The sequence below is a fragment of the Amphiura filiformis genome, chromosome 8, assembly GCF_039555335.1.
Source record: "Amphiura filiformis chromosome 8, Afil_fr2py, whole genome shotgun sequence".
Taxonomy (NCBI): Eukaryota; Metazoa; Echinodermata; class Ophiuroidea; order Amphilepidida; family Amphiuridae; genus Amphiura; species Amphiura filiformis.
The window spans coordinates 37,135,927-37,151,755 of NC_092635.1; the positions used below are offsets into that span (position 1 = coordinate 37,135,927).

At 35.9% G+C, this 15,829-nt stretch overlaps 1 protein-coding gene across 1 annotated transcript in view; it reads left to right on the plus strand.

The window, feature by feature from the left end:
* Positions 1-538: 538 nt before the first annotated feature.
* LOC140158997 (UBX domain-containing protein 8-like) overlaps positions 539-15,829 on the plus strand; it is a 29,990-nt gene continuing 14,699 nt past the window's right edge. Inside the window, exons 1-6 of the mRNA XM_072182297.1 lie at positions 539-752; positions 9,153-9,290; positions 11,743-11,816; positions 12,890-13,015; positions 13,850-13,984; positions 14,243-14,284. Coding sequence (XP_072038398.1) covers positions 659-752; positions 9,153-9,290; positions 11,743-11,816; positions 12,890-13,015; positions 13,850-13,984; positions 14,243-14,284 — 609 coding nt within the window. The 5' untranslated portion in view covers positions 539-658. The remainder of the gene's footprint in view (positions 753-9,152; positions 9,291-11,742; positions 11,817-12,889; positions 13,016-13,849; positions 13,985-14,242; positions 14,285-15,829) is intronic.

Consider the following 15,829-nt stretch of genomic DNA (forward strand, 5'->3'; position numbering starts at 1 on the left):
CTAGTCTGATAAAATTGAACAAAATGTTTTTTAATAAACTACAATAAAGCATTTTAAATTAAATGATTTACATATTTGAGTTAAATATAAATAAATAATAATAAAACGTAAAGATTTATATGCATTTTAGTATTTATATTTAAAATCTATATTAATTCAATATGTTAGATTTGTATTATTGTGATAGAGCCTGCAGACTATCCTACTTTTTAAAGGTAAATCAAAATTTACAGAAACAGTTTAAAAAAATTAATTAAATTATAATTAAACTAAACGAGAAATTTTGCAGTAATATATGAATTTCTATATTTTCTTAATCATTTTCAGATTATTTAAATTTTAAATAAGGTTATATTATCTTACTATTACTTTATCTTTTACCCATTTATGAATATTTGAGTCCATTCTCACAACACGGAAGTCTATGTCAGATAATCTCAACCCCTTGAACGGTCAATTATTAGCAGGTGCCTTGATAAACTGAATGAAAACAGTGTCATTGAATTTAGGCCTCTATGGATGCAGGTATGCGGTTGTTAAGGACACATCATGAATGCTGATATTCCGAGATAGATTGCATGATTCGGTGGAGATGATTCTAGTAAAAGTCATGTAATTAGTTATTTATTTACTTATTTGTACACTTTTTGATACAATTATGGCTACCCATCAAGGTCTGCCAAAGGACAGTGGCTGGTATCTGTTGTTCACGTTTATAGGAACTTTTGTTGTGCTCATTTCCTTCGATTTAGGTAAGCTTACAAAATAGTCCTGACAAAGATTACCACATAGGGGATAGACTCAAGTCATACTAGTACAATTATTATACATGTACATGACATACCTACATGTATGTTCTTCTTCTTCTTCTTCTCGGATACTGCTTAACGTCCCCCAAGCATGCCAAGTGGTTGTTTATTTGTTTAAACGGTCACTCCGTGTGGAGACACGGTTGGGTCCTGAATCTGATGGGACCATAAAATGTGCACGTCATAACAATAAAATAAGTTTAATAAGAACAGATGTCACAGACCCAGTATAGTATCGCGTATCGTCAGCACACGCATGACACGTCCGGAATACTACTCCCTAAAAGTGGGAAATATATACCAGTCATGAAAGATGTAATGAAAGATTGTGATGGTCCCTATAGTTTTATCCCACAATGACAATATCATGAATATGCCCGCCAGTGGCACCGATATCTCTCTCTCTCTCTCTCTGTAAGGTAGCGCTGTGTAGTGCTGCTGTGGCGCCGATATATGTTGATTAAAAACCTTGTCCTTGTCGAGCCTTGTCGTTAGCTTCAATAAACAGAAATTAAATTTTTCAATCGAATCACAACTTTTGAAGATATCTTTTAAGAAATGTACCCATTTTTCACTCTGTCCATGGACACGTACCATGCATAAGGTGGTTTTGAATACATAATCCTCTATAATCCTCTAGACGTTAAAGTTAAAGTAACGTCATTTCGTAAGCTCTCTAATATCAAACATTCCTCAATCAATGATAAATTTATAAAATATCTTTATTTAGGTACTGGTATGGGCTTTACCAGTGGGCTTATGGCTATGGAATGGATCTATGTCATTAATTTGTGGGTGTGGGATGACTTCTTTTGCCATACGGTACTTGCAATTACTTATCGTAAATTGGGGTGGCTTTAGACAAATTTGCTGTATTGTGACTGTCGTAAATATTTTTATAATGATCAGTAGAATTCTGAGTTTCATGTTGGGATTGGCAAGTACCAATAGAGGACAGTTCATGCTTATATGGTTAACTCAAGTTTATTTTATTTTCTGATAATTTTTAGAGGGCAAAGTTTGTCCAAAGTTACCCCTGGGTTTGGGGTGAACCCAGAGGTGACTTTGGACACAGGTATTCAATTGTGTGTCCAAAGTCACCCCAAACTGAAAAGTAGGACAATGGAGAGGGTGGAAGTAGGTGTGAGGTGGGTAGGAGCACAGAGGTCGCTGTTGGGGTAGGGTATGGTCACTGGTGTATTTTAAACAAAGTGTCAAATTTATGGCATTCGTTTATTATGTCCAAAGTCACCCCGGAAAGGAAGCCAAACCCTGGGGTGACATTGGACACAGCCTGCTTTTAACATCTAAAGAGTGGGTAGATATCATGAGTATTGAGTACCCAGGTAGGTTCTTGATTCATCAGGTGTTCACTGTCTATTGTCCAACCAACGGACTTTTTTCCATTGTTATGTTCCGGTGGAGTACTGCAAGTTTGAACACCACAAAAATCCTGTATTTTATGGGCCCAGCTAATAAGTTATGAAAAACATACAAGATAACACATTATACTGGGAAACTTCAGTTATTTGTAATGTCCATACATTACCACATATATAAAAATATTCTCTGAAATATTAAAAGGTTCAGCCAACATGAAATAATAGTTTTTCCTATGGGTGTCCAAAGTCACCCCGGTATTCTAGGTTATTTATGCCTTTTTGTTTTGTTATGTTTCTTACTTTCTAAAGGGGTACTACACCCCTGGCCAATTTTGAGCCTATTTTTCTCACAAATTATTGCACATTGGTGCAGGCCCGTAAGCAGGGGGGGGTGCGGGGGGTGCGACCGCACCTCCCCAAATTTGCCAAAGTATACAAAAAGTCCCAAAATTAAAGAATTTGCGAGCAAAAAAACAGTTTATTAGTAAAAAAAGGTCCAAATTTTGGGGAAAAGTCCACTTTCCACAAAATTGCCCCCCCCTTTGGAAAAAAAGTCCACTTTTTCAAAATCAGCACCCCCAAAAAAAATCCTGCGTCACGGGCCTGCATTGGTGACAAGTAAGATATAGGGGCAAGGACTACAACTACTGCACTGAAAATTCAGCAACTCAAGGCATGTAGTTCTTGATTTATTGATCAAATATTGGTTTTCCATCATTTTGACTGTAACTCCACAACTGTTGTCTGTGCTGAAATAAAATTTCCAGTGCAGTAGTTGTAGTCCTTGCCCTTATAATATCTTACTTGTCACCAATGCACTATAATTTTTGAGAAAAATGCAAAAATAGGCACAAAATTGGCCAGGGGTGTAGTACCCCCTTAATTTGATTGTTTCTTGCTTTTCTTTTTTATTTACAAGATAAGTCATTATTCCTATTGGGATAAAAGGTAGCCCTGAAAAGAGTTGTTTGGTTTGTCTTTGGTTCTTCTGAAGTGAGTTTACTGTGTTGCTCTGCCCTCTACCTGGTTGCCACCTTGGCAAATACAGGTTTCAGCCCAGGTTCTTATTCTTGCATCAATTATGTTGCGTGCCATCCATGTGTGCCGGATAACTTGTGAATGCAGCATTTTTACATTTGAAAAGATCTTGAAGGCTAGCTGATGGTCCTCGCTCATAGATATTGCATGACGCATCCCAACCACTTCGTTTGCTATCCTTCCGTGGACAGTGTGAAAAACAGGTACATACATTTATTAAAAAGAGCATATCTTCAAAAGTTGTAAGCTGATTGAAATTATTGTTTTGGTTTGTTAAAGCTAACAATTGGAAGGTTTCTTTACATATCAAAATATATTTGATCAACTTTTCAGAAATAGGAGAAAAAGAGGGCACAATGAGGGTTCTGGTTTTTTTTGGGGGGGGGAGGTGATGCCTATGTATCTAAACCAACAATGCAACAATCAACATGAAGTTCATTAGCTCAGTTAGTTTCCAGATCCTGTAGCCTTTTTCTCTCCGTACAAAATCTAAAAATCCAGGTACAATTACCGAATTTGTGCAACTAGCTAGACTTGAGTCCAGTCCTTGTTTACAGAGTTTAAGGTTAGGGTTTAGGTTAGGGTAGGGCAGTCTTGTAATAAGACTAGTAGAGTTGTACCCTATTCGGCAATCGCTCCAAAATCCTGGCTCCGCTACTTCATTGCACTCTGCGGCACTCAATAAATGACAAAAACATCCTAATAACATTCCCTTACCAGTAATTTATTTTTATACCTTTTTCCATATCAGTTCACCAATAGTGATTAATTTCAATTTATCAATAGAAGAGTGAGAGTATCTTATTCCGTCAAATATTCCATACCAATATATTCAGTAAATAAATATCTAGCTGGAAGAGAAGAGTTACCGTACAAATCAAATATAAGTAACTAACATTTCACTAATGCCACCAGTATTTGAATAAAGTCAGTAAACATGTTTTTCAGTGTCACTGTTGTGTGTGCAGAATACCTGGGGCAGGATTATATTATCGGGCCATCTCATTACGGCAGTAGAGTATACAGCCCTTTTTAAACGGGCGCGCGCGCCCTGTTCCCGGGTATCAAAATAAAGAAAAGAGAAACGCCTGTATTCATGCAATTTTGACGAAATTAATCTCATATTTCACCATTTCAGCAAATTTCGGCACGCTTTGCACGAATTTGTTCCTGTTTAAACCATATTTGAGCATTTAAGGGGGTACTATACCCCTGGCCAATTTTGTGCCTATTTTTGCATTTTTCTCAAAAATCATAGCGCATTGGTGACAAGTAAGATATGTATATTATAGGGGCAAGGACTACAACTACGGTACTGCACTGAAAATTCAGCAACTCAAGGTTAGTAGTTATTGATTTATTGATCAAATATTTGTTTTCCCTCATTTTTCCCTGACTGTAACTCCACAGCTGTTGTCTGTGCTGAAATAAAATTTCCAGTGCAGTAGTTGTAGTCCTTGCAGGGCTGAGGCCTGGGCTGGGGCACCAACGACAACTTCATTAGAGGGCACGGCAAGTGACTGCCTTGGGTAAAGGACATATTTTGAGGGCATTACGGCAGTGGGGATGGGCACCCACAGCAAAATGCCATGGGTGCCGTGGGTTAATTCGAGGGCTGAGTAGGCCACATTTAAGGTTTGGGTGTTAAGGTCTGATAGGTCTCTGCACTCATCTTCACTATCTATGCTGCACTAGTGTGCATTTTTGGCACAACGTGTTGCATGCAGAAAGCAAACAAATGACAAAAACAAACAAAACATAATAATGGCATGATAGCAAGAATTTTAAATGATTAAAATTTGTTTCTTTTTGAACTGCTGGAGTATACCAAGGGGTATGGCGGAACTAAACTACAATGTGCAGTTCCAAAGACCAGGCCAGTATGCTGGATTTTTTGGGAGTGCAGATATTGAGGGTGGGATTGTGAAGTGGACCTTCTTCCCAAAATTTGGACATTTTTTGACCTAATTTTTTTATCAATTTGTGACATCTGTAAATTATGTAAAATTTGGCATTTCAAAAAATCGCAAAAAAAAATATGAGGGCGACATGTTTAAAAACTAATCAGTTATTCCCATGATACAGTACTACAGGGATATAGTACCAAACAGGGCGGATCCAGGAATTTTCAATAGAGGCGCCGAGCCACTGCCGCTGACTCGGCGCCCACACAAAGTCAGGCGCCGCTCTGCAAAATACACAGAGTCAGGCGCCGATCTGCAAAAAATAGAGGCGGGCCCCTCTAAATCCGCCCTGCCAAACTTGTGCTAAAATGCATACTTTTTGAGTTCTAATTTTTTTATCAAATTGACTCGCCACCCCATTTTTGAGCAATATCGGGAACAATTAGTACCTGTAATATTGCGCAATCATGTGACCTATATTCAATGTGTGTGCAATAGAGTTCAAACAATGACAGATTTTGCATTTCTGACTTCAGAAATGAATTCTGCACAAAATTGCGGTTTAGAAAACATATTTAAAACAATATTTTTTGAAACTTTATATTTTTCCATTTTTTTATCAAATTGACTCTCCACCCAATTTTTGAGCAAAATCGGGAACAATTAGTACCTGTAATATTGCGCAATCATGTGACCTATATTCAATATGTGTGCACCAATCAGATGTCAGACTTGCACTACAACATGATGTGAGCCTTGCAGAGCCTTTATAAGTGTGCCAATAGAGTTCAAATATATATGTTGTGATGATGTTGTCACTTATGGATCTCATATTTTTATTTCCGTCATAAGCATATGCCTCTACTGTAATGCGCATATCAGGAAAACAATGACAGATTTTGCATTTCTGACTTCAGAAATGAATTCTGCACAAAATTTCAGTCTAGAAAACATATTTAAAACAATATTTTTTGAAACTTTATATTTTTCCATTTTTGGCAGTCAAACCTGCTTCAAATCTGAAACCGTGTCATATGGGGTCATAGTATTGATCAATAAAATGCATTTTCCTTTGAAGATCACTGGCCTGGATAACAGAAAAGAAGAGAGAGCTGCATAAAAGAAGCCCAAATAAAGTAGATTGAACTATACTTTATAGCCTACATGTACATGTACACAAATAGTATTTAACAGTAATGCCCAAATATCCATAATTCAGTGCCTTTGCAGTATCCTTTATAGGGATATTCCAAGACCAGTCTATTTGGAATGGCACAGAACCAAAATTGCCCTACATGTTCTGAGTTTTGCATTGTCTGCAAAGCTTACCAACTAAGGTAACAAGTTAACTTCTGAAATGAACAAGCTTTAAACTGTTTTTATGTTACAAATAAAAAAAATTTCAATCCGGATTGAGAAAATTCAACCTATAGGGAGGTTTCATGTACGCCACGGGTCACTAGCCCTGGAGGGACAACAACGATATTGGAGCACGTAAAAATGAAATATCACCAACAGAGTGCTAATATTCCTTTCAAAGCATGGGTTTCAATAACGGCGCCAAAGATTCAGAGGATGATAATAGTTTTGTTTGTCCTCCACCACACTTGACTGACTCTCAATGCAGGTCATTTTTATCAACCTTTTAACCTTTTGTGCAAGCGCCCTATGGGACCTGATATACAAAAAGTTCGTAAATTTTCCGAATCAACTGGAATTTTCAGCATGGGTTTATTTTGTAGACTTTCTCTGTAAAACTAGGAACAAAAAATGATATGCTATGATCACTACGGATCTCTGAATAATGCTAAAGATGTTAATGTCTCATTGAGACTTGTAACAACAAAACGCAAATAAACTCGACTCAACAATTTAAATATTAGGACTTGAGACTTGACTTGAGTTTTAGATCAAAATGACTTGGGACTTGTATTTTGCTACTCAAGTCTTAAGACCAGACTTCAATGACTCAACTTGACTCGAGACTCTGATGACTCACTAAACGGTTTGACTCAACTTGTATTTTGACTCAAATTCAGATTAAGGTGCATTTGAGATATTAATAACATCAATTTCCGGAATATTACATGTATAGCCATTCCCTGAAATTGAGAGTGTTTTCTTGGGGTGCAAAATTGCACCTCACTTTGCATGTCCTCGAAGCTTGAAATACATTTTTGATTGGGGAGTTATCATTAAAAAATTAATCTAAGTTATTGATTTTGGGGGCTACTTTTGATTTAACAACCATTTTATCAATTACTGTGATCTTCTGTCCCTAAATCACAGCAAAGAAAAATCCCCCAAAATCTCATTTTGTTGCCATGTTTTAGTAAACGCAGCATGTCATGACAAGTACAGCAGTGTGAACAGTGTTTAACCATACTTTCAATACTATCAACTTGATTTCATAAGAGGGAATTCCCATATATCATGAAATAGTTTTAATATGTAAACAGACGTAAGACATTAATGATCGAATTAAATTGAAATATGATATATTTTTGCAGGGCTGCCTAATCGCTATTTGGTGCTAGAAGGGGCAGCAGATTAGGTGAAAAAGAAGTATCGCAATTTTGTACCTCATTAGACTCTCATTTTCAAGTGGGATGCAAGAGGCTTATTTTGAGGTGCAAATTTGATGCGATAGGGCTTAATTCCAGGTCTGTTTACATCATGTGTTGAAAATCACTGCATTCAAAACTGCATGTGGAAATATGCATGATTTTACACAAATGCACACTTGCACAGATCCACCCACCAATTTTACCCTACCTGATGGAAGTAATAAACATTATTGTTAAAAATTATGTGAGGTAACTTCACACTCATTGTCATTATATTTTCAGTACCTCTCTGCTAACAATAGTGCTCAATCCACATGTTGGCTATTAGTCCCCAAGTTCTCAAAACCACCAGGTATACTTGCAATTGGCCCATACCTCAGAAACTCCCTTTCCTTGTCTATCAGGGAAGCTTCTTCATTGGATTGTTTTAAATGCTGATAAAGAGGTGGGGGCACTAGGGGGGCATTGTAGTGGCAAGGGGGTATCAGATGCATCCATGGACTCACAAAAAGCATTCTAAACAAGTATTTCTGAGACTGAAATTTGCACCCCTAAACAAGTATAAGTCACACGATTTGCTACCCTAAACAAGTAGTTGTCTTTTCCCCAACCCTAAACAAGTAAATCCCTCTCCCCCAATATTTTGTCGGGGATGGTCCATACACTCATCCCCAATGTTGACGCCTGTATGTGGGTTTCTGACCAAAATAACCTCATATTTGACCATTTTAGCCCCCAAAGGGCCAAAATTTGTGCGCTTCGTACGAATTTATTCCACTCTTGAACAATATTTCATCAGTTTTGCTTCAATATGGCAAAATTTGTACCATCAATTTATTTTGTCGCCAAAGTTGCTGGATTCACATTACTTCAAGAAAAATTTTCCAACCCCATCCCCCCAATGTCAACAAGAGATATACATTTGTAGGGGACAGGCATTGGCGCCAATCCGGCTTAAAATGTGGGGGGGACACCCGGCCAAAATTGTTAAAAAGTGGCTGAAAAGAACAAAAAATGGGTCATTTTGCCAAAAGTGGGAGGGACACATCCACCCTGCCCCCGGTTGACACCCATGGGGACAGGTAAGAGAGGTTATCCGTGTTCTATAAGCTGCGTATCTTATCAGCGAAAGAAGTACCTGCATGTGCAACCATGACTGTTTCAAAATAGCCCGCCAAAGTCATGCAAGTAACTCCGAGGTTGTGCATTGAATTGTTTTGAATGAGGAATACTACAGGAATCAGCACGTTTTGTTAGAAGTCACACATGAGTAAAGTGGATAACCTCTATGCTGTAAATTGGCATTATCGTATATTATTTTGTTTATTGAAAATTATAATTTGATTTTATTGTAATAATTGAATGTTGATCTAAAACTGTTTTAAAAACACAAGTTATTGATTGTATGATGAAACTCACTGCTCACACCTCATTTTGTTTCTCCCAATATAGATCTACAGTTGTTACTGCGATGGGGAATGTTTGGTCTACTGGGACTAGCCACTTTCACATTTGTGTTGAACTCTCTGGGACCAAAAGTATCAGCATGGTGGTATAGCATCTTTCCTAAAACCGAAGCAGAAGAAAAAGGTACAAATAGGCTGCCTTGAAAATGCACTACTATAGGCCTAAAAAATAAATTGTTTGATTGGCGTAACATAAAAAAAATTAGGGTACGTACTACGTAGGTAGGTTTTTTTTGTTTTTGGGTTTTTTATTTTTTATTTTTAAAGCTGTAAATTGCTTTTGATAAAGGCCTTGGAACTTTTTTTTTAAATTAAATTAAATTTTCTTTGCCCCCCCCCCCCCAAAAAAGTCGAGGTTGGGCCTACTTTAAACAATTTTTTAAAGGCCTAAGGCATAGGTTTGGTAATATGAAAATTGAAAATGTGCAATTTGTTAAGAGAAAATCAAAGTGGAGCTTTTAAAGCTAGCACACATACAAGGTGTCCTCTTCCATGGCTCGAAAAAGTGGGGAATTTGGGAAGCTCCTTCCCAGGAAATGTTGGTTTTTGGAGGGAATCTCTAGTATTGGAGGGAAATTGTGCCTTTAATTTGTATATACATTTGTAAAAACATGCTATAAATTGTGGGAAATTTAGCTTGGTTCCAGGGAAATTAAAATGTTTTTTTTCAAGCCCTGTCCCCTTCCCCGACCCCAAAAAAGTTTGAACCAATAATATGGTATCATCGAAAACATGCTTTATTTTGAATGAATATCTACTGTTTATGAACAAACTGTAAAATCATTTTGCTATGGTTTGCAAAGGATTGAAGTTCATTTGATGAATAGTTTGTGTGATAGAACTACAAACATGAACTTTATATACATATATATACTCGGTCGATTTCAAATCCCGTCGGTTTGCTGCACACACATACTAGGCCTACATCACACAATATTGAAAACATGATTGTGGGAGTTATTTTTGCTGAACCATGAAATGGTATCAGCCTATAACTGTGTATGTTACTAGGTTACTAGCTTACTAGGTCCCTAACTAACCATTTGGTCTGAAATGGACATATCTCTAAATGTTACGAAGGTATGACACCATGAGTGGTGTCATATGAAAGAGAAAAACATAAAGAATATAATAAAAATATTTCCAAACATCAGAGGTCATCCAGGGGTCACAGGGGTCAAAAAGGTCATTTTAACCACAAATGTCTGATTGGGCTTAAATTTAAATGCAATGATCCTTATGACATTCTAAACATGTTTAAAACATTTTAAAATTTATTTAAGGTCATTAAGGGGTCCTAAAGGGGTCAAAGGTCAAGTTGTTCAAAATGCTCCAATTGAGCTGACATTTATGCAATGATCCTTATGACATGCTAAACATTTTAAAAACATTTTAAGATTCATTTAAGGTCATTAAGGGGCAATAAAGGGGTCAAAGGTCAAGTTTTCAAAATGCTTCAATTGAGCTGAAATTTAAGGGCTGGGGTATGAACGTTTGGACAGTATTTATTGTGGGACATTAGAGCACATCAGACATATCGAATTGCATTCTGAATATGAAGAATGTCATTCTGATATCAAATAATTTTGATTTTTGAAATTAGCAATTTAATACACATTTTATGGCAAATCATTAAAATTGATATTTTTGATATTTAACAGTACTTGAAGTAAACTTTATAAATCTGATGATTTATACTTAAAGTGTATGTAGGTGGGATGAAAAGCCGACGATCAATTTAAAATTTTGACCTTTCGTATTGAAGATATGGATTTTTGTTCCCAAAACACAAAAAAAAATTAGGTCTTTTTGGGAAAAAATCCATATCTTCAATATGAAAGGTCAAAATTTTCAATTGACCGTCGGCTTTTCCTCCTGCTACATACACTTTAAGAATATGTCATTAGATTTATATAATTTACTTCGAGGACTGTTATATATCAAAATTTGAAAAATATCAAATTTTATAATTTGTCATAAAATTTGTATTATATTGTGATTTTCAAAAATGAAAATTATTTGATATCAGAAAGACATGCTTCAGTATTCAGAATGCAATTGATAGGTCTGAGGTGCTCATGCCCCACAAAAAATACTGTCGAAACGCAATAAACGCTCATTTTAGATCCCTTAAATGCAATGATCCTTATGACATTCTTAACATGTTTTAAATATTTTAAAATTCATTTAATGTCAGAGGTCAAAATTCAAGTTTTCAAAATACCAGCTTTCCACGACCAAGGTATATTAAAACGGCAATGAATCGGCCAGTCATACCTTCGTAGCATTTCGAGATTATGTCCATTACAGACTCCGGGTGACAGTGGTATAGGCCTACCACAATATACTGCCGAAGCCACATGGTTCAGCTATGGTGCGGTTATCGCTCTAGTTTCATTACAGCATTAGAGATTAAAATGTTGGTTGGGTGTTTATTAAAATAAAGTGGAAATTTGACAAATTTATTTAAAAAAAACTGCAATAATGTTTAAAGTCCTATCTTCAAAACTATTTCTTTCATTGTTTCCCTTTTTCCCCTTCTATTTACTGTTTTAATGTTTTTATTTTATACAAAGGTTTACCTGAAGAAGAATTGGCATCACAAAGACAGAGTCATAGAGAGAGAATACAAGAAGATTATAAGGAAAAGGTATCTAATATTCTCAGGGTTCGGTTTTTGCCTGGTTTAAACCGGCAAAAATGGCAGAAACTGGCAAAAACTCGGATATAGTCATTCAAATATTAAAAAGTAACACAGAAAGCTCATAAAGAGTAACACAAAACTTTTAATGAACCATTCAACATATTTTATGTCTCAAATCCTTAAAATGAAAAAGTTTTGAATTTGATATAATTATGCCACATTTAGGTTTTAATGCATTTGAGCAATGAAAACGCATGCCTTTAATTTCTTAATAATTCATGTTACTTATAACAACAAAGTCTGTCCTTGTTACACTCAGGAAATTATTTTTGCAATTTAATAATTTGTTTTATTAGTTGCCGGCAAAACTGGCAAAAACTGTTTTTGCCAAGTGGTTAAAACCATGGTTAAAACCGTGGTTTTTCCACCTGCGAACCCTGAATATTCAATTATAATCTGGAGGGAAATTTAAATGTATTTGACTTAATTAGGGCCCCTCCTCTTATAAACAATGAACAGCAAAAAATGCAAAAAGGAAAGGACATTAAACCGAAAAAGGGTTCGTTCCATAACCAGACTCCAATGTTCACCTTTATACACATGCAAAATAAACAAGAGGTCAAAAGTATGTGAAATGCAGCCAAAATGAGTTACTTAAAGGTATTCATGACTATGGATTGAGCTCAACATTTTTTTTAAAAGGCAATATGTATCTACAATAGTTTCACAGTATTTCTATTTGCTTTGAAACTTGGCCAACGTGTCCCTATTTTGCTCTGGAGTCTTTGAATAAAATTTTACAAAGCTTAACTTTTGCAAATATGTAAATTAGTATTGTGTGTGAAGGCTCCTGGTGACATTAGGAACATGTGGACAAAGTTTCAGAACAAAATAAATATACCGAGAACCTTTAAATGCATTGTTTTTAAATTAAATTGAATATTGCGCTTGTACTAATACCTGAAACTAAGACAACAATAGTCTGGAAACTTCTTTCAAGTATCAATGTGGTTGACAACTTCATTTTCGGTGTTTATTTTCATATATAATGGCTTGAGTATTGTTTTGTACATTTACAGGCAAGCAAATACCAGGAAGAAATCTTAAACCCCAGGGAAGAGGCTAAACAAGAACAATCAGAGAAAGAGTTTTACCACTTTACAGGGCCAGCATGGAAAGGGAAAGCAGAACGACTTGGAGATCCAGTAAGTGGGCATGAGGAGGATTCTTCAACGTTATCTCTGATTTTTGCTGCTAATTCATTTTGAGGGACTGTCCCTCATTTGGGGTTTACCAAAGTGAAAAAGAGGGACAGTCCTGCTTTCTGAAAATTTCAGTGATGGCAAATTTAAATGTAAGAACAGCAGAAAATGATGCAAATTTCACTTTAAAATTTTGCTATAGCATTCTCTTTAGTCTATCGTGCTAAATTTAGACCTGTAAAATCTTCTTTGAATTCTGAAAGTATTGCACACCTCAAGTCTTTGAATTTGTCGGTACCTGGTGTGTGTACATGTACAAGGTCTTAGTCTCAATGTCCCTCTTTCTGACTTCAGTAGGTTGACAGATCTGCTAATTCCTATACCATTTATCACCTAGATGAGGCAGTGACATTAGTGCTCATTATGTTGGGCACAGCTTCAATCTTAAGTGTTTGCTCAATTTGATGACATACAAAATGCACCTGGTTAAAGAGGACACACAAATGCGTACACAAATTAGCTGCCTCAACATGTTGGCATCACTGCCTCATCAAGATGAAAGATGGTATAGATAAAATCCAGAAGAAAAATTATCTTCCTGCATATTCTATTTTTATTTTATGTTTCTCATCTAGAATTTTCTAATTTTCACATTAACTTATTTGACCATTAATATTTTGGATTTGAAGTCTACATGCCTGTGTGTTTGTATTAGTTTCAAACTGGAATTGGCATAGATATAAAATGTGTGAAGTATTTTCTTTCCTTAGTCACAGTTTTTTGTTGTTGTCAAATTAAACTTTTCATTATCAATATTTTGTGTTGTTTTGTTTACAGGATGAAGACCCCAATGTCAGACAAAGGAAACGAGCACAAGGATCTAGCAAAGATGCGGTATCAGCCAGGAAACTGCCAGAATCGGTTACAACACCACCACCACAACCAGAACCAGAACCAGAAAAACCTAAAAGAGTAGGTGCTGTGTTATTTTAAAGGAGAGAGAGAGAGGGGAGGGACAGGGGGATTGAGGGACAGAGAGAGAGAGAGAGCGGGAGGGAGATAGAGAAGAATTGGAAAATATTTAAGCCCTGCTTTCAGTCATAGTACAAAAATTGTAATAATGAAGGTATAAATATTATTGTAAGAGAAATGGAGCCGTAATTGAAAGGAATAAGGCATCAAATACTGAAATTGAACAATAAATTATGTTTACTTGTTTGTTTGTTGTAGATTATTACCTTACCTGATGAGCCAGATGAACATACATCACAGGTAAGAATCTATCCAACAGTTATGACTAGAAATTAAGTCAATTTGGGCAATTTCCCCTCACAAATGGCCAAATGTTATAGAAATATATGTGTCTTCACAAACTCATACCTTCTTTTTTTTTTTTTGGGGGGGGGCAAAATGATTTTCTGGGTGAAATTTAAACCAATTTTGGGTAGATTTGCCCCAAGAAGTGTAAATTTTCATAATTTTGCGTTTACTGGGGGGCAAGATTTCTGACTGGGGGGAATTTTCCCCAATCCCCCGTGGTGCTGCCACTGCTTCTTACATACACACACACACATTTTATTGCATTTGTATGTCATCCGTTGGGAGACCTATGTCAGCAAGTATCCATATCATGACTTATGACAATGATCTTTTACTTCACTATGTAAACACCTTTTGTCCTGGTGTGCATTATGGAAGTGTGTGAACCCTGGGTGTAAATTGCTAACGACTTATTGTAGCAGAGTAACACCACATGAGAAACTGTATGTTCTTGGTATGGATACAAATCCACAACGCGAATCGACAGTTTAAAGTGTATTCTCCGACTGAAACCATTGCTTAATACTAACATTAGTAACAACAGGCCTATAAAACTGGATTTTTACATCTGCGAATGTTACTATTGATTTAAAATGTTTGTTGCACAAATTGAATAAACGTTAATTAGTAGTCTGTTTACATGTATGTAGTTCCAAACTTCAGTAGCATTATAACATTTAATTATTGGACTAGACCTACAGATTGATACAAGTAAATATTCTATATTTAATTGTTTACACAATAATATCAATATGTATGAGTATACACTTTTGTACTTTACAGAGAAACAACAGAATGCACCTTTTTTCAATTGTTTGATGTAGGTAGTCAACATGGTGCTAGGTCCTCACAATTTATTAATATGCATGGTTGTGCAGTGTATGTTGCATTTCATGTGACCAGCTGTTTCATAATAATTATCACCATTAATATGCATGTGTTTTAAGGGGGTACTACACCCATTGATTTTTTTTTTTTTTTTTTTTTTTTTTGTGAAGAAATTACAAAAAAAAAATGGACAAAGTGGTATGCAAAATGTAGGGGCAAATCTTCTCGTTTTATTGATGGCATCGGTATCAACGTAGCTTACATGCTTTTAAATATAGAAGCCAAAAGGTGGTACATCACTGATGATTTAAATTCGCTTCATTTTGGAAAGCTTACTATCAACGGATTTCATTAAAATTTTGGATATGTGTTGCTAACACATTAGGGAAATAAAGTTGATATGTAAAATGGGAATAAGTGGTTCCTGATTTCTTTTATGACTTCATGAACTTGGTGCTCCACAACTATCAAAAAAGGAACTGGTTAAAATGCTTCTATTTTCAATGTTGAGCTATATTTTGTATTTTTAACTTGCGACATTATTTCACTGAAACTTAATTAAGCCATAGGTAACAGGTTACCACACAACCATACTGCAGCAATGTTGAAAAAAAATTGCATTTCTTGTCACCTATACCACCATATTGGGTAGTTTTCCGTAAGCTTAAC